At 40.2% G+C, this 27,484-nt stretch overlaps 1 protein-coding gene and 1 non-coding gene across 2 annotated transcripts in view; one reads left to right on the plus strand and one right to left on the minus strand.

The window, feature by feature from the left end:
- Window positions 1-27,484, plus strand: part of LOC126179375 (5'-nucleotidase domain-containing protein 3) — a 164,008-nt gene that overhangs the window by 90,919 nt on the left and 45,605 nt on the right. The window contains exon 8 of the mRNA XM_049924603.1: window positions 22,035-22,186. Within this exon, the coding sequence (XP_049780560.1) occupies window positions 22,035-22,186 (152 nt within the window). The remainder of the gene's footprint in view (window positions 1-22,034; window positions 22,187-27,484) is intronic.
- Trnat-ugu (transfer RNA threonine (anticodon UGU)) lies at window positions 5,068-5,143 on the minus strand. Its single transcript has one exon. It is a non-coding gene; the product is annotated as a tRNA-Thr (tRNA).

The following is a 27,484-nucleotide window of genomic DNA, read 5'->3' on the forward strand; positions in this document are numbered from 1 at the left end:
TAATTTCTTTACCTGATATAATCTTTAGTTCAGTGTATAGGTTGAGAAAATCTGGAAAATTGTATGTCAGAATCAGAACTCAAAAAACATTTGAGAAAGAATAAGAGCCTGTACTTACCAGGTACCATAATACATAAGTGAATGGAGAAGGATGGACAGACACACCTAACTCTTTACATACCATCAGTCCTCGGAGGCCTGTCTGTGATGTTTAATAACTTCTCTATTAGTAACTATACATTATATTTGAATTAATTTTTATGACTTTTCCTAATTTGTCAAGTTAACCATAATTTTAAAAATAAATTTATAAAACTTACCTATGGAATTACGCTAAAGTGTTGGTGCATGTTTCCTCCCATAAGGGCGTAGCAGGCCCATGCGATTAGGCAGTTGTGGGTTCTACAAACTGAAAATAATGGAGAAGAGGACTATCAGATGAGGACATGAGGGAATTATTAGAGCAGCCTTCTGATTCTGAAAACCCACCTAGTGAATGTCAATCTTCCAGTGATGATGAAAACTCAAAACTATATGAAGATGATGATTATGAAGAATCCCCTTATGAAGATAGAAAAGAACAATTTAGTGAAGATAGAAAAGAACAATTTAGCACAAATTCTGTTGAGTGCGACTTATTGTTAACTAGTAATGGGAGTGAAATTTTGGTTACAGCTTCACAGGCTGGAATTTCTGTTAGACGGGGCAAAAAGGATGTGTTAAAAGAAGACCAGGGACCTACAAGTTATTCAATTAGGAACTCTGATAATGTAGAATCTTGTCTTAAGATGTTCTTTCATGTACCCATCATTAACAAAAAGTGTATGGGGACCAACAAGGAATGTTGAATCTTTTACAAGCACTCGTTGGATATAGATATGCATGGAATGAAATAAATTCTTGGTATTCTGATGCTGACAGGAGTTTGCAAGTCTGAAAATGAAGATATCATCAGCTTTGGAGTGTTGAGAATGGCCGACCACTGTTCAATGAAATTGTCTCATAACTGCTTCCTTGCTATTCTGAGAATGATGCACTTTGACAATGCAGCAGTCTGATGTGAACACAGGTCAAGTGACAAACTGAAACAAATCAGAGAAGTTTTAGAGATGGGAAATTACCCGTAGTGATGTCTACATTCCAGGATGGTGCATGACTTTGGATGAACAGTTGGTCATGGTTACTGTCCATTTCAACAATACATTCCATCAAAATCTGGTGGATATGGAATAAAATTCTGGGCAATTTGTGACAGTGCAACAAGCTACTGCTGGAAGATGGAAGTGTATTTGTGGAAGAAACCAGAGCCGTGCAATGTTGTGAAAACCCTGGTGACTGAACATGAAAAGACTGAACATAATATTGTGGTGATAATTTTCTTATATCTCTCAATTTAGCTCATTATTTGTTGTCAGAATATCTGACACTAATCAGTACTATATATTTAAAAAAAAAAAAAAAAGGTGAACTACCTGCTGATTTTATGACACATGTCCACCTGAAGGACATGGGGTTTAATCTACATTAGTTGGTTTTCAACCAGATGCGATAATAGCCTCTTACGTTCCTAAGAAAAACAAAGTTGTTACCATCCTTAGCTTTCTTTCTGACCAACCAACAGTATCTTCATCACAAGTAAAGAAGGTTGATGTTATAATGACTTACAGTGCCACAGAGGATGGCATTAACACCATGGACCAGAAGATCCAATGCTACAATGTGAAGAGAGAAACAAGGTGCTGGCCATTGGTGGTTTCCTTCAAGATAATCGATGTAAGGGTAATGAAAGCATACATGATTTAGATGATGCTGGCTACCAATTAAAAAATGAAATGTTGGACTTTCATCATCAATTTGGGAAACAATTAACAGGGGTAAGCAAGACAATGAATTCATTAGTAGCACTGGGTCCGGAAGGGCAGTGAAACCACCAGCCAAGAAAAGGAGAAGATGTGCATATTGCATAGAGAAGAAAGATAGAAAAAGTCAAATTACATGTTATAAGTGCACTAAACCTGTATGCTCAGACCATTCTGCTGACGTCTGTAGACCCTACGCAAATTTGCAACAAGAATAAAAGGCACCAGTAAAAGAACAAAAATTGTGTTTTTTTTAATATAAACTTTAAATAAATAACATTATTTTAAAAGTATTTATACCTCAAAAGTCAACCACATTGTAAGTAGTGAAAATAGTGTCAATTTAAACAACGTGGGCCTCAGAGGCCCAACTGGTAGGCAGTGCTGTACAGATTTTCTGGTAAGAAGAGAGTTAAATTGGCTTGAATGTCTAGATTTTGTAACTTTTGTAGAGATAAACGGTCTTGGCTGCATAACAGGCTTTATTATCTTGTATTTTGCCAATAATGCATTTCGTCTTGTTTAAGACAGCTTCAGATTGTCTGGTACAACAGGTGTTAAATACATAGCCTGACAGCCATGCAAACATCGTAGCAGGTGAAAACCGTTGTCAGTATTTTAAGAAAACTGTCTGGTGCCTTGATATAAAATAGTGTTGAGTATGTGGGAAATCACAGTTAAAATACAGAAAGACGACCTTAGATAGTTTCCCTTGTTGAGTTTTAAGAGACTTCACCCAGTGCCCTTGTAGAGTATGTATACAGGGTGTTACAAAAAGGTACGGCCAAACTTTCAGGAAACATTCCCCACACACAAATAAAGAAAAGATGTTATGTGGACATGTGTCCGGAAATGCTTAATTTCCATGTTAGAGCTCATTTTAGTTTCGTCAGTATGTACTGTACTTCCTCGATTCACCGCCATGATTTCATATGGGATACTCTGCCTGTGCTGCTAGAACATGTGCCTTTACAAGTACGACACAACATGTGGTTCATGCACGATGGAGCTCCTGCACATTTCAGTCGAAGTGTTCGTTCGCTTCTCAACAACAGATTCGGTGACCGATGGATTGGTAGAGGCGGACCAATTCCATGGCCTCCATGCTCTCCTGACCTCAACCCTCTTGATTTTCATTTATGGGGGCATTTGAAAGCTCTTGTCTACGCAACCCTGGTACCAAATGTAGAGACTCTTAGTGCTCGTATTGTGGATGGCTGTGATACAATACGCCATTCTCCAGGGCTGCATCAGCGCATCAGGGATTCCATGCGACGGAGGGTGGATGCACATATCCTCGCTAATGGAGGACATTTTGAACATTTCCTGTAACAAAGTGTTTCAAGTCATGCTGGTACGTTCTGTTGCTGTGTGTTTTCATTCCATGATTAATGTGATTTGAAGAGAAGTAATAAAATGAGCTCTAACATGGAAAGTAAGCGTTTCCGGACACATGGCCACATAACATATTTTCTTTCTTTGTGTGTGAGGAATGTTTCCTGAAAGTTTGGCCATACCTTTTTGTAACACCCTGTATAGTGCAGTACAAAAGACATGGAAATCAGGGTTACAGAAATGAATCACAAAATATAAAGCTGTAAGAAATGCTATTGTATGTGTTCTGGCTGTGCGCTGGAAATATTTAATAGACTCTGGAGCCAGTTTGTCCTTCTATTCATGGAATATGATGCACAGGAAGTGACCATCCACATTATTCTGACTGCTGCAAACAAGATGATCATAACTATGTACAGCACCTTGCGCTTGGAACTAGTTCTAGGTTTACGATGAGCCTTCGCATGAACCTATCATCAGAGCAGACTTCCTCGTTCATTACAATCTGCTGATGGAGATGAAGGACTCATGCTTAGTTGAAACCACCAAAGGCTTGACAGCATCTGGATTTTGGCCTGAGGCATCTGCTCATATTGCCTAAGTAAGTCATGTGGCACATAGCTGCTGCATGGGATTTCAGTTCTGACATGACCCCCAGGAGCACCTTAGGAGGAAGGCATGCCACTGTCCATGACATCGAGAAGACAGGTGATCCCTCCACATCTTGCAAACCATGACGTTTGGTTCCATATCATCTTAAAATTGTGATGGCAGAGTTAACAGTATGATTCGTGAAGGTGTAAAGCGCACTTCCAACAGTCCCTGGTCCTCACTGCTGTGTTTGTTCCTAAAGAAGGGTAGTGCATGGTGGCCTTGTGGTGGCTACAGAGACCTGAATGCCAGAACAGTACCAAATGGATAGCCAGTGCCATTGTCACAAGACTGTAATTATACATTGAGAATTGCAGTTATTTTTAGCATCCTAGACTGTTTTAAATTGTGTAAACAGATCCTGTAGCTGAACAATATATTCCCAAGACAGCGATCATCACTCCATTTGGTGCATTTGAGAGCAAATTTATGACTTTTGGACACAAGAACACTGCTCAAACATGGCATCGCTTCATGGACTCAGTGCTACAGGGCCTAACTTTTTCTTTCGTGTTTTCATCATTGGCAGAGCAACATCAGCATCATTTAACAGAAGTATTTAAGTTGCTGGAACACTGTGGTGTCATCCTAAACACTGCTAAATGTGTCTTTCACCAGCCCCAAGTGAATTTCCAAGGTCATTGGCAGGATTACTACCATTGCAAGAGAGGATTTCACAACCAAATACGGGCAAGGAATTGCATTGATTTATCAGCATGTTAAATTTTTTTGCTGTCACTTGCCACACCCTGCTGAATTACAGGAGCTGTTAATGGCAGTGCTCACTGGCCAGAAGAACAAGAGTAACTTGACTATACCATGGACTAATAGTGTATGTGTGGTGCTTGAAGTAACCAAAAAAGGTTCACAGACACCAAACTACTGCCTCATCCTGAGCCTACTGCACCTTGGCACCAGTAGTTGACACTAGCCAGATGGCGCCTCACGCAGTGTTCCACTGATGGCATAGTGACACATGACAACCATTTGCGTTCTTCTTGCACAAATTATTACCCTCACGAAAGCTGTGGAGCACATATGACAGAGAACTTCTGGCTATTTATGAGTTTGTCAAATACTCAGGCATCACCTTGAAGCTAGAGGCTTCATTATCTACACTGACCACAAACTGGTATCTTATGGAATAAATGATGACTAACAGACAACCTCAGCTGCCGACAGGTGTTATTGTTATATGTCGATGTGGACAGCTGAAAATGTGTGCCCTGACCGGGACTCGAACCCGGGATCTCCTGCTTACATGGCAGACGCTCTATCCATCTGAGCCACCAAAGGACACAGATGAATAGCACGACTGCAGGGACTTATCCCTTGCACGCTTCCCGTGAGACTCACAATCCCGACTGTCCACAATTCTACGCATGTATTGTACCTTACTAGACATTTGCCCATCCACTCACTACTCGCGCACGCTTTGGCGATTCCCATAAGAGTTTGGGTAACCTGTATATCTGTGTATCTTATGCTTTTTGCCAGAACAATACAAATCTTCCACCTAGGCAACACAATCAGCTAATGTTCATCTCACAGTTCAGCACGATGTCTGGCACATCTCTGGCATTGACAATGTGATGGTCGATTGATTGTCTGAATGTCCAACTTTTCCAAATTCCAGGCAATTATGTCAAGCTACATCGTGATGTAACCACATCAAAACTGTGGCTGTTCCTACCTATTGCTTACAGTGGGGATATCTTCAATATGCTACACATTGATGTCATCAGTCCATTGCCATTATCTGACAGCAAGTCCTACACACAATTAGATTGTCACACCTGCTGGCTGGAAGTTGCACTGGGGGACAATGTTACAGCAGAAACCTTGGCTTTCATTTTCAGGCCATATTTGGTTGTTGTGCTTGGGCCGTCCAGTACACATCATAACAGACAGAGGATGACAAGTTCAATCCAACCTGTTTGATGAAATCATGAAGTTTTGTAGCACAGCTCATCATAAAACAACATGCTACAATGGGGTAAGTAATAGGATGATTGAGAAATGGCACCACTCACATCAGACAGCACTGATGTACCACAATTCCGAGTGGACCAAGGCCCTTCCCATGGTATTACTCAGCCTCAGAAACACTTTCAAACAAGATATAGACACTTCTTTGGCATAACTGGTGTATGGCAAGATGTTGAGGCTTCCAGGAGAATTCATGGAAACAAATGCTCCATCATAACCAAGGGAGGATCAAAAGGAATTCTTACATTCTGCAAGAAAACGTGGCCTGAATGTGTCCACACCAGCAAGAACACGTGGCCTGAATGTGTCCACACCAGCTTCACAGACACAGTACAACTTCCACCTTTGTGCATCAAGACTTGAATGCCTGTTCACACATCATATTAACTTGCTAACATGTATCTCAAGATCTGGTTGCGTCCACTTTCCAGACCACTCATTTGAATGACACTTGGCTTTCACCATGGGGGCTGATGTGCCAACATAGTGAAGTTACATAGTATTGTGTCGCACATACCACGTGGCCGTGTGTGTGTGTGTGTGTGTGTGTGTGTGTGTGTGTGTGTGTGTGTGTGTGTGCGTTTATTTACAAATACCATGTGACCGTGTGTGTGTGTGTGTGTGTGTGTGTGTGTGTGTTTGTTTACAAATAACACACCATCAAATATTTCGCACCAGACACCAGAGGCACTGTGTTCTGGGTGTGTGTTTTTGTTTTGTTATACTTTGATTATGCTTTTTGTATATTTTGTATCTTCCATGCAGGTAATTAGTTTGTGTATAGTTGTTAGATAATTGAAAATCTGTTCCCCGCATGTTATGATTTTGAATCGCAAGCTCAGAATGATTGAACATGACATGTGTTTTTTGCTGCCTCCTGTAGCTGCGATCAATAAAACTACTGTTAATTGTTTGAGGGAGATTTTGTGTAGCCCGGTTCTGTCATATCAAGTACATGCAGGTTCTAATAGTCAAATTATAGTCTGTGCAGCTTCTAGGAATACTTTTCTTGAGAATGTGGAGACATAGCAAGAAAATGTAATTTGCCACAACAGTGTGAGGTAGCTGAGCCTGGGAAAACTGTTAAAAAGAATGGGCATTGCAGAATAAAATCCTCTTTATTTCTGGGCATGAAGGAGATATCTCACGATTGTGTTACAAAAATAGGATGTGAGAATGGAGATCTGAATTTGTGTCTGCACCTGATTTGTTTGAGAAACTGAATGAAATGAGTGTGACATTGCATAGAAAGAAGTTGTTTGCCCATGAAATGTGTAAAATCTTTCAAAGCAAAACTTGATCAGTTTGTAAGGCAAAGCAGTAAAGATAATTATTGACATTTTCCTGTGTTAAGAAAAAATGAAGGGCCTGAAAGTACTTCTGCTAAGATGAGGGATCATTTGCAGAGTTTTGAGGCTTCACGACTTTAAGAAAACCTAGCCTCAGGCCAGTTCTCTCTCTTATTCCATCACTGCTATACTGGCAGAGCACCTAAAGAGGTGCAATTTGAAACTACTGACGTGCAATCAGGTCACATTGTGAAAGAAGTGTTTAATTCTGAGCCTTTTCAAAAACTTTGTTTGGTGAAAAAATTCCATATATGATAGAAATTACTTGGAAAATGTTCCTTCTATTCGGGTCTACTTATACACACATCAAAAAAGTTTTGTATCACGTTGGTTCCAAGAGTTTGGAACCTGCTCAGAAAACTGGAATAGAGATCAACATAAACATCATTTCCACTATTTTTATTGCTCTTGAAAACCAAACATTGCATGTTGTACCATTACACAGCGAGACCTTCAGAGGTAGTGGTCCAGATTGCTGTATGCACCACTACCTCTAAAACCCTGTAGCACGTCCTCTTGCATTGATGCATGCCTTTATTTGTCATGGCATACTATCCACAAGTTCACGGCACTGCTGGCCCAGACTGTCCTACTCCTCAATGGCGATTTGGCATAGATTCCTCAGAGTGATTGGTGGGTCACGTCATCCATAAACAGCTGTTTTCAGTCTATCCCAGGCATGTTTGAAAGGGTTCATGTCTCACTTTGTTTCACTCTGTGATGCCTGGACACTTCCCTTGTTGAGAGCCCTTCCTGGCACAAAGCAACAATGCACACACAATCAAACCACAGTATTGACCATCTAGGCATGGCTGAACTACAGACAACATGAGCCGTGTACCTCGTACCTAATGGAATGACTGGAACTGATTGGCTGTCGGAACCCCTCTGTCTAATAGGTGCAGCTCATGCATAGTTGTTTATATCTTTGGGCAGGTTCAGTGACATCTCTGAACAGTCAAAGGGACTGTATCTGTGATACAATACCCACAGTCAACGTCTGTCTTCAGGAGTTCTGGGAACCGTGGCGATGCAAAACTTTTTCTGATGTGTGTATTTGTGAGCAAAGTTTTTCTTACTTGGAGACCAACAAGAGTATATATAGATGTTCTTTGAGAGACATTAACTTACAGGCTGTGATGAGAATCCAACAAGCAATATCACTCACAATTTCAAATTTTTTTTTAGAATGGGGCATTACAGTACATTTGTCTCATTAAACTGATTATAAAAGTCAATGTACATGCAGCTGTAGGTTGTATGAAATTAGCACAAAAATAAACTGAATAAGACTGCCACTATTTTATTTTATTTACTTTTATTGATTTTTGTGGTACACTTTATACCTTTGTTGAAATGCCAGGTTAACTACTGAATGCAATCATTTTAAAAGTTGTGGCCCTCCACTAAGCTTCACTTCCACAAAGGGCCCCTGAGCCAAAACAGTTGCCTATTCCTGCTGTACAGGGTTGACTAATTTCCTGTAATGATTTTGAGTTCACCAATTAAAAATTCTGGAATCTGAATATGGAGTATTAGCTCCAAAATACATTAAAGCTGCTTATTATTCAGTATTTACTGACTAATGACAGAATTTTGTGAAAGAGCAAATAACTTCTAACTCAGTGAAGTTTGTATGTACAGAGTGAACCAAAACCCCACCGATAAACTTTCAGACATGATAGTATGAACTAAAACAAGAAAAAGAGGTCTGGTAAACATGGCTCTGAATTTATACCTTAAGATCTATGACCACTTGTTCAGTAGAATGGATGTTTTTCAAAGTAGTGAAGGTGAATAAGTGCTCATAGCTCTTAAGATATGCATTTTAGAGTCCGTGTTTACTTAACGTTTTTTCTTGTTTTGGCCCATACTATCACCCATGAAAAATTATTGTTGGAGTTCCAGTTCACCCTGAATGTGTTTTTTCTAAGTATTTCAAATTTTTTATGAACAAAATTTTCACAGTCTAAATTTGGAGTCAGTTATGCTAATGCCTGTTTGTATAATTTCAGTTAAAGTTTCTGTTGTCAGTAAACAGTATATCTCAGAATGACTTGTTGCACTCCTTTTGTTTCAGATTGTTTGTCATGTGGTCTTTGTGTGTGATAAAGAGTTAAAACTATAAGGAAACACTCTGCTGTAATTGTCTTGGGTATGAAGCTGTTGCCATTTAATTTTACTACACTTAAATTTAAGGGACAATTCCAGTTGCATCCAAGAAGTCAGGTTCAGATTTGTTGTCTATTCACTGAATACAATGATGCTGCGACAGAAAGGACATATTCCTATATTAGTCACAAAAATGGCTACTGAGCAGTTCATAGTGATTTATAATAGTACCTGGAGACTATTGAGCCTTGTTTCAGCGGTCTTTCCAACTTGAAGCTGTTGATGCCACTTTTGAAGAAACCAGTATCAAACAAATCTTGTGCTTCTCTTTCTCCACCACTGTACTATCACCCTGCTTCTGATATGAATCCACATAGGTAATGAGATTTGTAAACCAAGAGATCTCATGCTATGCCTGAAACCTATATGCGTTGCCAATTACTGGACATATCTCCTATATACAACAAAGTAATCATACCTCAAAATGAAAGAACAATCTTGGATAAAATTTCATTCATTTTATGCGCTTAACTGGCATAACCAATTGTAGCGTAGGGGTTGACTGGTTGTGACCCCTGACGAGGGTTCAGGATGGTCAAGTGGAGAGGCATTGGTGAGGGCCTGTGATACTTCCAAGGTGTCAAAGAGACAGCATTAAATTAATATCCATTTATTGCTGAGATTTTTACAGTGATTCAGTCTCCTCAGCTTGGCCTGGTAGAACCCTTGCAGCAAGAATGCTCTAGGTGTCGTGTCAGAGCACATGATGGAATCTGCAGTCATAGTCCCTGGTGCTGTCTGCAGTTAGTTCCTTGGCCTAATGCTGGGCGGAGCAGTGGCTGGCGTGTCTTCACAGCTTAGCATGACTGTGGACAGCCAATGAAGCCTTAGTGCTCTCATTGAGCATAGTTGCACTTAGGATCTGCAGGCCCCTTATGGTAGGTGTCATAATGGCGAGAAACCCCTGATGGTAATTGTCATGATGGCGAGAAGGAAGAAGTCCTACCAGCTACACAGACGTCAGCCCAAGGGGTGGTCCCAGCATTAGCTGATAAGATGATACACACACTGCCAAGGAGTGATGGCACCAGGCATCCTGCTCCCAAGGTGAACAGCTTGCAATTGTACAGATTAGTTCTTTATATGTGGAAGATCTGCTTGGTCTTCATCTTCAGTCAGTCATGGCTGTGATTGGCAGGATGGCAGCGCCCAGAATAGAAGTTCCTGCCCCCCCCCCCCCCCCCCCCCCCCCGTCCCCCTGCTCTCTCTCTCTCTCTCTCTCTCTCTCTCTCTCTCACACACACACACACACACACACACACACACACACATACACACACACACACAGAGAGAGAGAGAGAGAGAGAGAGAGAGAGAGAGAGAGAGAGAGAGAGAGAGAGATGGCTGCAGACTTGTAGAAATAGACTCTAAAAAGGCATCAGTCGACAACAGTTAATTGTTTGTGAACAGGTCTTCCTGCATCTAAAAGAGCTGGCCTTCTGTTGATATCAGTGATGTAGATGGAAAGACCAGACTCTGAGCAGTGAGTGGAAAGAAGGGGATGGTTAAAAAGTGGTCAATGACATGATTCCTCCATATAGGTGACTGAATATGCTCCAGTTTTTTGAACCTGTCAGTGTTCTCTGCTAGATTAATGTTTAGTTTCAGAGCTTCAGAGTTTTCTTTTATGCAAGACTGAAAGACATTCCTGAGTAGTCTTTAGCAGTAGTTATTCCATATTGCCCAGTTAACAGAATATTGTTATGCCTCCTTTGCACTGAAATCATGGTGCTGAATCAGGTGTTCCTGACAGACTCTATTGCACAGTCTGTGGCACCTTCTCCTAGCTTGCTTAGTGCCCCTAGGTGTTTATACTCATTATGCAAGCATTGTGTACCAGGCAGCCATACTCTGCCTGGACATAGATGCAGGCACCTCAAAAATTCTATTCTTCACTCCAATACTATTTTTTTTGTTCAATAGAAGTCTGTGAGCTGAAATATTGGCTCCATTTCCACTATAGACATGAGGATTGTCTCATGTTACAGACTAACTAAGCATGAATGTAGTCTGACATGTCCCTGAGTGATAATAATTGTAAGTGATTTTCCTTCTGCAGTACATAAATTCTGCTGGCTTCATTTTAATTGTAAATTTATGTTCTTTTCACAAAACATCTAAACAACAAGCACAGAATGTTTACATTCAAGTAGGTAAAAATTATGACAATTTATCATAATAAAATTCAAAAATTGTAGTTGAATGTTGTGATAGTATCTACAGTTGCAGAAATAGCAGTTCACTTGCAGCTGATTCTAACTATTAATCGCAGTGGTCATTAACATGTCAACTGCCACAAGGCCACTGGCAGAGACGGCAAAGCGCCACACCTGACGCTGTCTGCCCACAGTAGCCACAGGCTCCACTGGGTGTAGTCCTCTATATGATGCATGCATTAATTTGTAGTCCTTGATTGATTGGTGGTGGTGTTCAGGAAATTAGGTACATCATCTTGTTGAATGTTTTGAACTTTGTTTTTTTCCAACTATACTATGAACAGAATTTTCTATGCTAATTCTTACAAAATTTCATTGTCACTCTATTTCCACTGTAAAGATGACAGCTAATTTTGGTATGAACATTGAGTTTTGCTTTATCATATAAAACAAGCATAAATGGTTATAGGTAAAATGGATTTCCTGCTGTCATCCTGTGGGATTGGATGGCACAACACTGTAAATGTCAATAAATGACTGGTTTCACTGAGAAAGAATCACTGAGAATATTGGAAGAATGTGATTTTGATGTCAGTGATTCAGCATTATGAGAGTTTGCTACCAAAGAATATGAATTTTTGGACACAATTAATAACAATATCAATGATGATCACAACCATTGTATTGGTACTGGCACTGGAGTCCAAGAAAACTGTAGCAGCTGTAAAAAGCCACAATGGCAACCAAGACTAAACTGATAATACCTCTCCAATCCAAGATCACCGCACCATCTGAAGATATACTGTACTAAACAGAGTATAGTTTGTGGCCTTCAGGGGACACAAGGCATCAGACATGGGGCTGTGCTGTGTCCATGGCAAACAAGTCTACTGAATTCCAAATTATTTGAAAAGACTTCTTTAGATTTGTGTTTATAGACTTCATGTGATTTTCGTATTTCTTGCTTTGAATAAATATTTTATTTACTTTAGTTGTTTGCTCCAGAACATGAATCCAAAAGACAACAGGGAGTGAAAGTGAATATTGCCCTTGTCATCAAGTAAACAGTTGTTATTATTAATAAAGAAAATACTTGCATAGAATGCACATGGAGTCACTAGACTAGTGCATTATTTCTCAGATGGAGTTGTGAACCTTACCAATATGTAGTTGGCAGACAAAGAAATGGGAATGGTATAATAAGTGTTTCCAGAATGCCTTCTAATACAGATGTAATTATAAACACTGATTCATGTTCTTCAAGAAAACATTATTAGGAGTGTTTCATATATACAGTCCTTGGGAGCCTAAAAGTTCCACTTGTTGAACATGAGATCAGCAAAGAACTAGGCCTAATCTTGATTATAACACAAAAAGTGTTATAAGTGAATAAGTCTAAGTTTCATGTTTTCATTTCTTTTATTCATTAGTATACAATACAGTAGTCAATAATGTGTTATTTTAGGTTGTGTAAAGATATAGACAGACTTATTTCAACGTTTTTTTTTCTTTTAAATTGTATTTCATACAATCATATCTGAAAGAAAAGACACTGTTGAGATCTACAGACGTACGAAATACTTTTCCTTGATGTCAGCTGTGTTAGGTATAGATTGCGTAGTAGATCTGTACCTAATACAGCTGATTTAGCATCTTACACTTGTAGATCTAGTATGGATAAAGGAGTTGCCATTTTCATAAAACAAGGGTATATATACAGAACTGTTGAATTAAGCAAATTAACTCAGCTCAGTACAGCCAATAGATACACAAAAAGCAGAACCGAAAATTTACGTTCCTAGCTTTCGGAACAAATGTTCCTTCATCAGGTAGGAGAGAGGGGAGAGAAAGAGAAGAAGGGAAAGTGGATTCAGTTACTCTCAACCCAGGTTATGAAGCAACAGGGAAAGGAAAACAGGGAGGGTAGCAAGGATGGAGGCATGGTTGTCAGAGGGAAGCCAAAGATATTCTACTGTAAGTACTGTGCCAGCTTCAAACCAAAGAGGATGCATACAGAAGTAAAGAGGTATACAGTATAAAGATAAACACAACTATGTACGATGAAAAGATGCGTGAACCACAACAGAACCTTCAACAAACCCCCCTCATAGCCAACAAACCTAGCCTAGCCTCCCTACTCAATCTCCCCATCCCAGCACATACCCCACACAGACCAAATCTCAACTATAACCACAGTCAAATGCCACATATCACCAGTCCCAATTCAGTTCTAAACCTCTCATCCAGATCCCTCTCTCCTCCAGAGACATCTGTTCTATCAAAAGGCTTAACCTTTAGCCCCACGCCTAAATTCAACTGCACTGCCCTGGTTAAAGATCTCCTTTCATTCACCCGGACCTCAATTGGAAATATCACTTCACTACCCAAACACAGCCCCCAAATACTAGACCCAGTGTTGAACCCTGTCTAGAACAGTTCTCACTGCCTTCTCAAAGGGATCCTCCTCCCCTCCCTCAAAACCATCCCTTGCAGACATTTCAGGAATTCCTCACATCCAGTGTTGCCTCCCAGTCCTTCTTGAAGAACATCCCGACAACCCCCAACATCACCCCAGCTGAATCCCGTGCCATTAAGGAGCTGAAAACAGACTGCTCTATTGTCATCCTCCCGGCAGATAAAGGCTCCACAACTGTGGTACTTGACCGTGTGGAGTGTGTGGCAGAAGGACTGCGTCAACTCTCTGACACCTCAACCTACAAAGCTGTTACCCAGGATCCCATTCTCTCCATCCAGACTGAGCTGCAGAAAACCCTAAAAATCCAAGGTCCCTCACAAGGCCTCACAACGGCTTCCATAGACTTACTCACTCCACCTGAGCCACTTACCCCTACCTTCTACCTATTACCCAAAATCCACAAAGAGAATCATCCTGGCCGTCCCATTGTAGCAGGCTTCAAAGCCCCAAAAGAACGTATCTCAGCTCTGGTAGACCAACACCTCCAACATATCACCTGCAGACTCCCATCCTACATCAAAGACACAAACCACTTCCTAGAACGCCTCAAATCCATTCCCACTCCTCTCCCACCTGAAACCTTTCTTGTCACCATAGATGCTACATCCCTTTACACAAACATCCCACATACCCATGGTCTCTCTGCCCTTGAGCACTACCTCTCTGAACGCCCACCCATAGATCTTCCAAAAACCTCGTTCCTTATTACACTTACCAACTTCATCCTCACCCATAATTACTTCACTTTTGAAGTCCAGGCCTACAAACAAATCAGGGGAACGGCCATGGGAACCAGGATGGCTCCGTCCTGTGCCAACCTCTTCATGGGCCGCATGGAGGAGGCTTTCCTAAAGATCCAACAGCTGCTTCCCCTGGCCTGGTATAGGTTTATAGATGACATCTTTGTGGTATGGACTCATGGTGAAGAAACACTTCTTAGTTTCCTCCATAACCTCAACTCCTTTTCGAATCTGAATTTCACCTGGTCCTTCTCCAAAATCCAAGCCACCTTCCTGGATGTTGACCTTCATCTTGTTGAAGCTCACATCCACACCTCTGTCCATATCAAACCCACAAACAAACAACAGTACCCTCACGTTGATAGCTGCCATCCATTCCATCATCAATACAGCCTAGGTATTCATGGCAAACATATCTGCTCCAGTGACAAATCCCTCCACAATTACGCCAATAACTTGACCAGTGCTTTCCTCTCCTGCAACTATCCTGCAGACCTTGTCCCCAAACAGATCTCCCGAGCAATACAGTCCTCCCCGTCCAACAACAATGTTCCTACCCCCAGACCACACAGAAGCATCCCCCTTGTCACCCAATATTATCCTGGCCTCGAATACATCAACAAATTACTCCGTCAGCGATATGACTTTCTCAAGTCAAGCCCTGAAATGAGATCATCCCTTGACAAAATTCTCCCCACACCACCCAGAGTTGCCTTTCGTCACCCCCCCTAACCTCCGTAACGTCCTTGTTAAACCCTACAATGTTCCCAGACTACCTTCACTACCCAGCGGTTCTTACCCCTGTAACCAACCCCGCTGCAAAACCTGCCCAATGCATCCCCCCACAACCACCTACTCCAGCCCGCTACTGGTAAAACATACACAATTCAAGGCAGGGCCACGTGTGAAACTACACATGTCATTTATCAGCTGACATGCCTGCACTGCATAGCCTTTTACATCGGTATGACAACAACTAAACTGGCTGAGCGCATGAACAGACACAGTCGAACTGTCCGCCTAGGAGATGTCCAATACCCAGTAGCGGAGCATGCCCTCCAGCATAATTCTAGGGACCTAGGAACCTGCTACACTGTATGTGCCATTTGGCTTCTCCCACCCAACACCAGTCCCTCTGAACTGCGGAGATGTTGAACTTGCACTCCAACACATCCTTTTATCCCGCCATCCCCCTGGACTGAACCTACGTTAACCAACCTCACTCCCATTTACTCTTCAGTCTTCTCCTCTTTCCCTTTCCTCTTAGCCATTCACACATATTTTCATCCTACATAGTTGTGTTTATCTTTATACTATATACCTCTTTACTTCTGTATGCATCCTCTTTGGTTTGAAGCTGGAACAGTACTTACAGTAGAATATCTTTGGCTTCCCTCTGACAACTATGCCTCCATCCTTGCTACCCTCCCTGTATTCCTTTCCCTGTTGCTTCATAACCTGGGTTGTGAGTAACTGAATCCACTTTCCCTTCTTCCCTTTGTTTCCCTCTCTCCTCCCTGATGAAGGAACATTTGCTCCGAAAGCTAGGAACGTAAATTTTTGGTTCTGTTTTTTGTGTATCTATCAGCTGTACTGAGCTGAGGTAAGTACTGGCCAGCCCCTCTATCTCTTTATTAGTATTTGTTTCACATCTTTATATGAGATTTTCCATTAATCATTTAGAATTAAGCAAATTCTGTGTTGATCAGCACTTTGAGGTTTGTGCATGTGAACTACAGCTAGATAATGTTGTGTTGATACTAGCAACAGTGTACAGGTCTCCACTAGGAGATTGGGAGCTATTCATAAAAAAGTTTGACTCCCTATTATGCTGTCTGTCAGACAAAAAGAAGTTATTAATCAGTGGTGATTTCAATGTTAACTTTCTAAGCAATTCTGATAGGAAAAATGAACTAGAAGTGTTGTCAACAACATATCACTTAGAATCAGTGATCAGTTTCCCTACACGTATAGCTCAGGACATTAGTAAAAATGGTTTAAATGGCTCTGAGGCCTCTCTACAAAAAGGAGGAAACCACAGATGTCAATAATTACTGGCCAGTACCCTTGCTTACAGCATTTTCAAAAATCTTTGAGAAAGTAATGTACTCAAGAGTGGTTAGCCACCTCAACAGTAATGGAATACTTAGTAAATCACAGTTCGGATTTCAGAAATGCTGTTCCAATGAGACAGCAATATACAATTTCACTGTCCACATAATAGAGTCTTTAAATAGTAAAATGTCACCAGTAGGAATATTCTGTAACTTATCCAAAGCATTTGACTGTGTGAACCATGACATTATGTTAGAGAAATTACAATTCTGTGGTATAAATGGAACAGCATATGAGTGGTTTAAGTCATATCTACAGAACAGGAAGTAAAAAGTCTCTTTATATGCTTCAAGTGGTTCAAATGAGTTTGCCACTTTATCTAACTGGGGCGAAATTACATTAGGTGTACCACAAGGTTCAATCATGGGTCCCCTCCTGTTCTTGATATGTGTGAATGACCTCCCTTCTTATGTGAAGCAAGATACTGAATTGACACTGTTTGCTGATGATACAAGCATAATTATTAATCCAGTGAAAGAAAGTCCGATAGAAAATGATACAAATAAGGTCTTTGGAAAAGTTATTAATTGGTTTTCAGCAAATGGGCTTGCTCTGAACTTTGAAAAAACACAGTACATCCAATTGTCTGCTGCAAAAAGTATAATTCCTTCAATAAACATAAGACATCAAAAGAAGTCAGTAGCCAGGGTAGAACATACTAAGTTTTTGAGAATCTTAATTGGAAATTTCATATTTTGGATCTCCTAAAGCGACTAGGTTCAGCAACTTTTGCAATCAGAATAATTGTCAATTTTGAGGATGTAGAAATTAGTAAGCTAACATACTTTGCATACTTCCACTCTCTGATGTCATATGGAATAATATTCTGGGGCAACTCAACACTTAGGCAAAAGGTATTCACTGCTCAAAAGAAAGTAGTTAGAATAATGTGTTGGGTTCATAGTCACACATCTTGTAGGCATCTGTTTAAAAGGTTAGGATGTCTTACAACTGCTTCACAGTACATTTACTCAGTAATGAAATTTTTTCCCAACAACATGGACCAGTTTAAAATCAACAGCGACATTTATGATTACAATACCAGAAAAAAGAAAGACCTACACTATCCTTTACTTAACCTATGTTTGGCACAGAAAGGGGTAAAATATGCTGCTATAAAAATTTTGATAAATTACCAGATGAAATAAAATGTCTGATAGACAGCAGTAATAGTTTAAAAAACAAACTGAAATCATACCTCCTTGACAACTCCTTCTATACCGTAGGTGAATTCTTGAATATGAGTAAATAAATCTGGAGATATAATATATGCATTTTGTGCCATTTAAGGGAATGGGATAGATAATAGAAATATTTAGGTATAACACTATAATGTAAACAAAAAGAAAAGAAAGGAAAGAAAGCAAAACTTGTTTCCTGTGTACATTTCTTGTGCATTTGACACGTTCCACATCATAACGGTTTTTTGTGCTATCGACCAATGGAACACATAACTAACCAACTAACTCAAGGAATTCGCCATTGTGAATTAATTTCAAAGTATTGTATTTCATGTTGTTATTTTGTACCACACCACTGATAAAGTGAAGATTGTAGAGTGGATATGTAGCCACTAGACTGATGCCACATAATGGCCATCTTGTTTACTTTCTTACTGTGGGTTCTTTATACTTGTTATCTCTAATTTGTGACCCAGATGGCACTGCTTTTACTTGAAACTACATATTGAGAGTTCTCTTCAGTTTGCTATGAGCCACTCCATTTATTCAGGGTTATTACAAATGATTGAAGCGATTTCACAGCTCTACAATAACTTTATTATTTGAGATATTTTCACAATGCTTTGCACAAACATACAAAAACTCAAAAAGTTTTTTTAGGCATTCACAAATGTTTGATATGTGCCCCTTTAGTGATTCGGCAGACATCAAGCCGATAATCAAGTTCCTCCCACACTCGGCGCAGCATGTCCCCATCAATGAGTTCGAAAGCATCGTTGATGCGAGCCCGCAGTTCTGGCACATTTCTTGGTAGAGGAGGTTTAAACACTGAATCTTTCACATAACCCCACAGAAAGAAATCGCATGGGGTTAAGTCGGGAGAGCGTGGAGGCCATGACATGAATTGCTGATCATGATCTCCACCACAACCGATCCATCGGTTTTCCAATCTCCTGTTTAAGAAATGCCGAACATCATGATGGAAGTGCGGTGGAGCACCATCCTGTTGAAAGATAAAGTCGGCGCTGTTGGTCTCCAGTTGTGGCATGAGCCAATTTTCCAGCATGTTCAGATACACAAGTCCTGTAACATTTTTTTTGCAGAAGAAAAAGGGGCGTAAACTTTAAACCATGAGATTGCACAAAACATGTTAACTTTTGGTGAATTGCGAATTTGCTGCACGAATGCGTGAGGATTCTCTACTGCCCAGATTCGCACATTGTGTCTGTTCACTTCACCATTAAGAAAAAATGTTGCTTCATCACTGAAAACAAGTTTTGCACTGAACGCATCCTCTTCCATGAGCTGTTGCAACCGCGCCGAAAATTCAAAGTGTTTGACTTTGTCATCAGATGTCAGGGCTTGTAGCAATTGTAAACAGTAAGGCTTCTGCTTTAGCCTTTTCCGTAAGATTTTCCAAACTGTCGGCTGTGGTACGTTTAGCTCCCTGCTTGCTTTATTCGTCGACTTCCGCGGGCTATGCGTGAAACTTGCCCGCACGCGTTCAACCGTTTCTTCGCTCACTGCAGGCCGACCCGTTGATTTCCCCTTACAGAGGCATCCAGAAGCTTTAAACTGCACATACCATCGCCGAATGGAGTTAGCAGTTGGTGGATCTTTGTTGAACTTTGTCCTGAAGTGTCGTTGCACTGTTATGACTGACTGATGTGAGTGCATTTCAAGCACGACATACGCTTTCTCGGCTCCTGTCACCATTTTGTCTCACTGCGCTCTCGAGCGCTCTGGCGGCAGAAACCTGAAGTGCGGCTTCAGCCGAACAAAACTTTATGAGTTTTTCTACGTATCTGTAGTGTGTCGTGACCATATGTCAATGAATGGAGCTACAGTGAATTTATGAAATCGCTTCAATCATTTGTAATAGCCCTGTATGTTAACAGTAACAGTTATTTTCTTCCTTTTTATTTTGTTGTTTATTGATTTCTTACCATATCTGATGATTGTTGTATGCCAAAACACATTCCATAAATGATGTGAAATAATTAAGGTGCACTGTAAGCTGACATAGCCACAGAATTATATCTGCAATGCATTTCCTTCACTGACAAAGAGGATTACATACAAGCAGAAGATGTATCAAACTGAGCATCTTGTTAGTTTATCTAGATGTTGTCTTCATTTTAACGTATTATCTGGCTGATACCAAGAAGTTTTACTCACAGTATTTCATTGATTGCATGAGCTATCATGTCTATTGATGAAGTTATTTTAATTGTTTCGAGCCATACATTGTTTGTCTACAGATGATTCACACTCGACTGATATGTTTGATGCATTAACTTATATTACAGTTTTGCAACAGTTCTTTATAAAGCCTCTGGAAGCTCATTTATGTGGACCAATATCAGGAATTCCTATAAGAAACTATGTGACTCTCCATATTTCATATTTGCCCTTACTGAGTTCATAATCAGTTGCTGCCTTTGCATACTTCTATCTCCAACTGTCATAGAGTAATATTTCAGAGCAATTCTGTGTTCAGACACAAAGCATTCCTTATACACTCCTGGAAATGGAAAAAAGAACACATTGACACCGGTGTGTCAGACCCACCATACTTGCTCCGGACACTGCGAGAGGGCTGTACAAGCAATGATCACACGCACGGCACAGCGGACACACCAGGAACCGCGGTGTTGGCCGTCGAATGGCGCTAGCTGCGCAGCATTTGTGCACCGCCGCCGTCAGTGTCAGCCAGTTTGCCGTGGCATACGGAGCTCCATCGCAGTCTTTAACACTGGTAGCATGCCGCGACAGCATGGACGTGAACCGTATGTGCAGTTGACGGACTTTGAGCGAGGGCGTATAGTGGGCAAGCGGGAGGCCGGGTGGACGTACCGCCGAATTGCTCAACACATGGGGCGTGAGGTCTCCACAGTACATCGATGTTGTCGCCAGTGGTCGGCGGAAGGTGCACGTGCCCGTCGACCTGGGACCGGACCGCAGCGACGCACGGATGCACGCCAAGACCGTAGGATCCTATGCAGTGCCGTAGGGGACCGCACCGCCACTTCCCAGCAAATTAGGGACACTGTTGCTCCTGGGGTATCGGCGAGGACCATTCGCAACCGTCTCCATGAAGCTGGGCTACGGTCCCGCACACCGTTAGGCCGTCTTCCGCTCACGCCCCAACATCGTGCAGCCCGCCTCCAGTGGTGTCGTGACAGGCGTGAATGGAGGGACGAATGGAGACGTGTCGTCTTCAGCGATGAGAGTCGCTTCTGCCTTGGTGCCAATGATGGTCGTATGCGTGTTTGGCGCCGTGCAGGTGAGCGCCACAATCAGGACTGCATACGACCGAGGCACACAGGGCCAACACCCGGCTTCATGGTGTGGGGAGCGATCTCCTACACTGGCCGTACACCACTGGTGATCGTCGAGGGGACACTGAATAGTGCACGGTACATCCAAACCGTCATCGAACCCATCGTTCTACCATTCCTAGACCGGCAAGGGAACTTGCTGTTCCAACAGGACAATGCACGTCCGCATGTATCCCGTGCCACCCAACGTGCTCTAGAAGGTGTAAGTCAACTACCCTGGCCAGCAAGATCTCCGGATCTGTCCCCCATTGAGCATGTTTGGGACTGGATGAAGCGTCGTCTCACGCGGTCTGCACGTCCAGCACGAACGCTGGTCCAACTGAGGCGCCAGGTGGAAATGGCATGGCAAGCCGTTCCACAGGACTACATCCAGCATCTCTACGATCGTCTCCATGGGAGAATAGCAGCCTGCATTGCTGCGAAAGGTGGATATACACTGTACTAGTGCCGACATTGTGCATGCTCTGTTGCCTGTGTCTATGTGCCTGTGGTTCTGTCAGTGTGATCATGTGATGTATCTGACCCCAGGAATGTGTCAATAAAGTTTCCCCTTCCTGGGACAATGAATTCACGGTGCTCTTATTTCAATTTCCAGGAGTGTATTTTATGTAAGAACTGTGCATCCTGGGTGGTTTTCAGTTTCTCTCTCACTGTTCTCTTGTATTTCCAGCATGAAATTGAAACTCTTAATAACCCTGAGTTCAAGCAACAATGTAATTGGCTGCAAATGTTGACACAACTGATAGAAGATCATCAAGATAGAGATGAACCTGAATCTTTACAGGAACTCCAAAAATGGATGGCTGAAAGAGATGAGCTCAGGCAAGTTGTAGCATAGTTTATTAACTGATGCTTCATCAGCTGTTGTCGAAAAGATCATTTTCTTTTGATAGTGACAACACATGCACAATCACATTAAAAATGGTAAAGCAAAACATCAAATTACTATTAGGAATAACATAAATGTCATACATGCATAACATGCTTGTATAGTTCAGTAATAATTTTGTTGGACATTTGCATTAAATGTAGAAGGAAAGTATAGCAGCTACTGATTCGAAATTGTTGACCGACGTATTCATAGAAGTTGTTCAGTCATCTGAATCTGAACATTTTCTTAACTCTTGCATATTGGGATCTTCTGTGCTACATACAAGTGCTGTATCTTGTTATTGTTTAGTGCAGATGATTTTGTTTTGTAAACTGCAGTGTTTCATTTGCATAGTTGATGATAAAATTGGGAGGAGAAGACAAATAATGCCATTATCTAAAATATTGCCTTTTCATGAAAAGCCTCAGTGGAACCACCATGTTTAATATTCTTTTGTGATGGACAGTTCACCATAAACAGAATCTTATGCCATCAGCCAAAAACCCATTATGTGTAGGTGTGGAATTAGACTTGTGAAATCGGCTTACACATCTCATCACCATTGCCTACTGACCATTTTCCAATTATGAAAATTGTAATGCAATGAACAGCCCCACAAAGGTCATTTATAGATGTCTCACATAGCAAAGCCACAAAAACTTTAACAGTTGGTACTTCAAGAATTGGTTTATTGTTTTTGAATCTTTGGTCCTCAGGTTCCAGTATTATGACTGCACCACTCATAAACACAATTATTGCATCATTCAAGATACCCTGATAGAACTAGGGAGAAAGTCTTGTCCTGGGCAGTTTGAAGTTCAACATATCACTAATACTACAGGAAGTGAAAAGAAGTACGTTCCATTATGGCAACAGATGCCAAATAACATGTGACAGATACAAGGTCCATTTCTTAAATTTTGAAGCCCCAGAAGCCACCGGTGTTTGATGCTAATTTACACTTCAATATTGGTATATGTGGTATTGTACATCAGTAACATCTTCTTGGAATGCCCAGTGCCTTCATGACTTCAGAGATGGACTGCTTCACACTTTTATGACTCTCAATCTTCTTGTGTCTAGAATAGTTTCCTTTTTCAGGATATAGCAGACTTCATTGTATTGTTTATATGTAATTTTCCAGCAATACACTATTCTTGATGCCACAATCATCAGGGTAACTTAAGGGAGGGAAATCATGTGTGTCATGTCAGTGAATCACATAAACGTTGTTTCACATGGTATCATATTTTAACAGTTTGTGTATCATATCCTCTGGGTTGGAATTTGTGGACCAGCCAAGCATTTTTCTAAACAGGCATGAAAATCTGCCAGAAAACCACACTCAGGCTGGTTGGTGTACCAGCCCATGGTTGTTAAATAACTGCACAGATTCAATCTGTCTCTGACTCACATCCCTGTTGGAGTAAAGCTTGGAGTTGGTCACTATTGTCTAGTTTATCACTTTATACCAAGTTGATCTGGCAGCTTCTGGTATTATTTGAGCACTAAATTTTCCCACAAGATTTTCCAGTTCTGCTGCAGTAGTCGCAGCTTTCATTTATTAGGAATTGGTTTTCCTTTGAGAGCTATGGCCATGTTACAAACTTTTCCTTTTCTCAGGACACTTGTTGGTATGTAGCATCCAGTGACAGGACAATTTTGGACAAAGTTTCATGAACATGGGATATTGACAATATTGTGAGACAGTACAGCAATTGGCAAGTGTGATCCCTTTTCTATCACACACTTAGTTCTGGTGACAAGTAGTGCTGCACATTTTGTGTGCCTGTCTGTTAGTCCCAGTCCACCCCCTCAATATAAACCAGTATATTGCTTGCTGTATAGCTCTCTCTACCTTTTCGGGTGTTGAGAGGACCTGAGTCCATAATCAGTTGCTGACTTTGCATGCTTCTATCTCCAAATGTCATACTGAGTAATGTTTTAGAACAATTCTGTGTTTAGACACAAAGCATTCCTTGCAAAAAAGCATATTTTATATGAGAACGGTGCATCCTTGGTGCTTTTCAGTTTCTCTCTCACTGTTCTCTTGTATTTTGTATTTTGTGAGTATTTGTGAGTTGTTCAGCTTGATCTTTTCTGTCATTGTTAAATTTCTACCTGCATGGATTTTTACTATCACTCTTATTTTATGTAGTGTTGTGCACCAATTGAGAGCCTCCATTCTTTGTGGGTATTTGCTGTAATGACACCTAACATTTGGTGTTAATTTTTGGCAGTAAATCAATTCTGCTGTATATTCCATTTATTATTTGCAGTTTGCAACATCACATTCTTTTTAGTGTTAACAATAGCACCAGTAGCTTTTTTATACCATCAGAGGATGTTATGTAAGATGTCAACATCTCGTGAACTTTTATTGAAAACTCCCAAGTCATCACCATAAGCTCTGGATGTGAGCCTTTTATTTCCTATTGAAAGTCCTTGGCACTCACAACATATGATGTGGAGGAGAGGATCTCAAGCTATTGTGTAGAACAGTGTAGTAACAGACAACCTTGTCTGACCAATCTGTTGATGTGACTTTTCTCCTTTGATCTACCATTAACAATGACTTGTGACACAGCATTGCCCAAAAATTCTGAATTGCAGTCAGGCAATTGGTGTCTCCTTCTTGATAGGCAGTGGTGCTAACCACTACACCACCATAGCATTGTGGCTACCACAGTTGCACGGACTACCCTAGACCAGTGCCTTCCCTACTGGTTTGGATCTGCCCTGCAGATCATATTTAGATCTGGCACCACAATGTGCTGTTTGTCAACAGTGGTATGAATGATACTGAAGGGAATCTGCAGGACAGAATTAAACCATGCACCATAAGTAAAAGAAAAAAGTGATCCAGATAGTGTTTTTTGATTTAATACAAGTAACTGATGTCACCTTAATTAGCTTACTTCTATTTTTCATTTGATCATTCTCCTTCATCCCTGCATCATCTTCAAATTATTCACACTCATCTTCATTTCCATTTCTTCATATGTTAATATGCAGCCTTGGAGCATTCCTCAAACATTTAGTTAATTGAAAGTTAAAGTATGTAAGCCACTAGCACTTTTAAAGTATTGTTTTCATTCATGACAGTTTTATCTGTAGTCGACTGGTGGTTGTTCAGGTTGCATTTTATTTACAATATATTTTTATAGCATAGGTCTCAGAAATAAAACAGTCAAGTGTTTGACAGTATTACAGTCTTTCTTACTTTTTCCCAATTGATTGGGGAGTGGCTGAATGGATATACACTTTTCAGTCAGTATTGTCAATTGTTGTAGATACATTGTGATGTAGTTCCTTGTAAGACATACTACATGTAGCATTTGAGTTTCTGAAGAATCTTAGATCAGATTAATAAAGTGCAGGAAATAAATCATAGAAGTGTGACCTCTGTATTTTTTTATGTTTATTTTGAAACAATTACATAACAGTCATTTCAGAATATTCTGTTTTCGATGTTTCATCTAAACTTTTATTCAAATGAAGTCACACTGTCTCACTTATAGATCATTTTGAAATAATTCCTGCTGCAGCCAAACAAATACTGCCGACTATAATTTGCAAGCTAATTATATTATATTTGTAGTTTAGAGTAAATTAAGCATTTTGTACAGATCATTAACACTGTTTATATGTTCCAGTTTCTGATACTGCTACATTGTTATAGACTAACTCAGTAGCATTGTTTCGCAACAAAATTTGTTCAATCCATTTCTTTGCAAATATACATTTTTTTAGCACTAATGAAAATACATTATAACAAACAGTACCTTTTCTCTTATTGAAAGCTACCCTAAAGTTATTGTTAGCTGAGCTAATTATGAAACATTTGGTGTGTACTTGTAATGTTAAATGGCTCTTTTTCCCCTCTTTTGTACAATTTCTATGGATATTTCTTTCAATTGGTAAGTCATTTCTTTTTAAATGCATGGAAAATTATAAAAAAAATGTTTGGACACAAAATTTAGTTTCACTGTAGAAGTGATGTATCCTTTTTTTAAAAAGACAGTTGACTTGTAGAAAGGTTCTTGTATCTTTAAGAGTTCTGCAACAGCTGGTGCATGTATATTTGTATTGGTTTTGCTGGATATATAGAAACATTATGTAAAATTCTGAATTATTATATGCTGTGATAAGTGGAGAAACAATCCAGCTCTGTTGCACAAGATAACTGTTGTAACTAACTGTGGCATAGAGTTTCACAATTTTCCTTTTTTTGTAAAATATTTCTGTTGATATGCACCTACTACGCATGCATCATGATTTCGAGAATACGTAATAAGAAAAAATAAATCAGTTAAATGCTATGTTTGCACATCTGTATGTGGTGAAGTAGAAAATGTGGCATTATGTTGAAAATGGCAAACTTGGAAAACAATACGGTTAGTCAGTGGGATGTATGTGTACCATCTATGCCCCTTGTTTTATAAAAATCATAAAAATTTGGTGAATAACAGCTGTATTTATGAGTGATGAGATTTTATGGGCAATCATTTTGTCAGAAGATGACAGGATGTGACACACAAAAACAACAGGACTTATCAAAGCTTCTTTGCCTGGGAATGTCTACGTTTAGATATTGTAAACTGTTGTTTTCAGAAGGTAATCTGCTTTTACAGTAAGTTCCCAGTATTGGCATTATACATACCATTAAAGTTTTAGCTCACATCTTCATTTGAAGGCTTTTACATACGTAAAAAAGATACTTTAAATTTATGAAGTGAAGTGTATTGTAACATGATATGTTAAATGGTAATATATTCTTCATCTTAGTTCAAGAAATATGCCGAAAGTATTTCTTTGCTGCTACATCCTAGCAGATCTGTTATTTCCAGTAGCATTTGCTGAAAATATTGGATATCAAAATCAAGAATGCAGAGCATATCAAAAATTTATAACAGTTTGTTTTTAAATCATTCTTCATTTTCTCATTGTAATGTCCATGAGCATCTGCATATACTTACACACATTTATGTTTATGGAAACTGCATTATTTGTAATTTTAAACAAATAAGAACATCGACATTGAATGCAGCCTCACTGAATTTTGTTGAACACTCAAACTCATTCTCAGTGCAAAAAATCCTAACCCAGAGCATGGGAAACACAACACCTTGACCTGGTTTTGTTTTAGAACAGTGATCTTTTCATTATTTGAAAACACTGGCAAAAACTGGCAAAATAAACTTGCTTGTACCATCCAATATTTATTTTGCAGTGGTGTAATTGGCACA

Source organism: Schistocerca cancellata, chromosome 1 (assembly GCF_023864275.1).
Source record: "Schistocerca cancellata isolate TAMUIC-IGC-003103 chromosome 1, iqSchCanc2.1, whole genome shotgun sequence".
Lineage (NCBI taxonomy): Eukaryota > Metazoa > Arthropoda > Insecta > Orthoptera > Acrididae > Schistocerca > Schistocerca cancellata.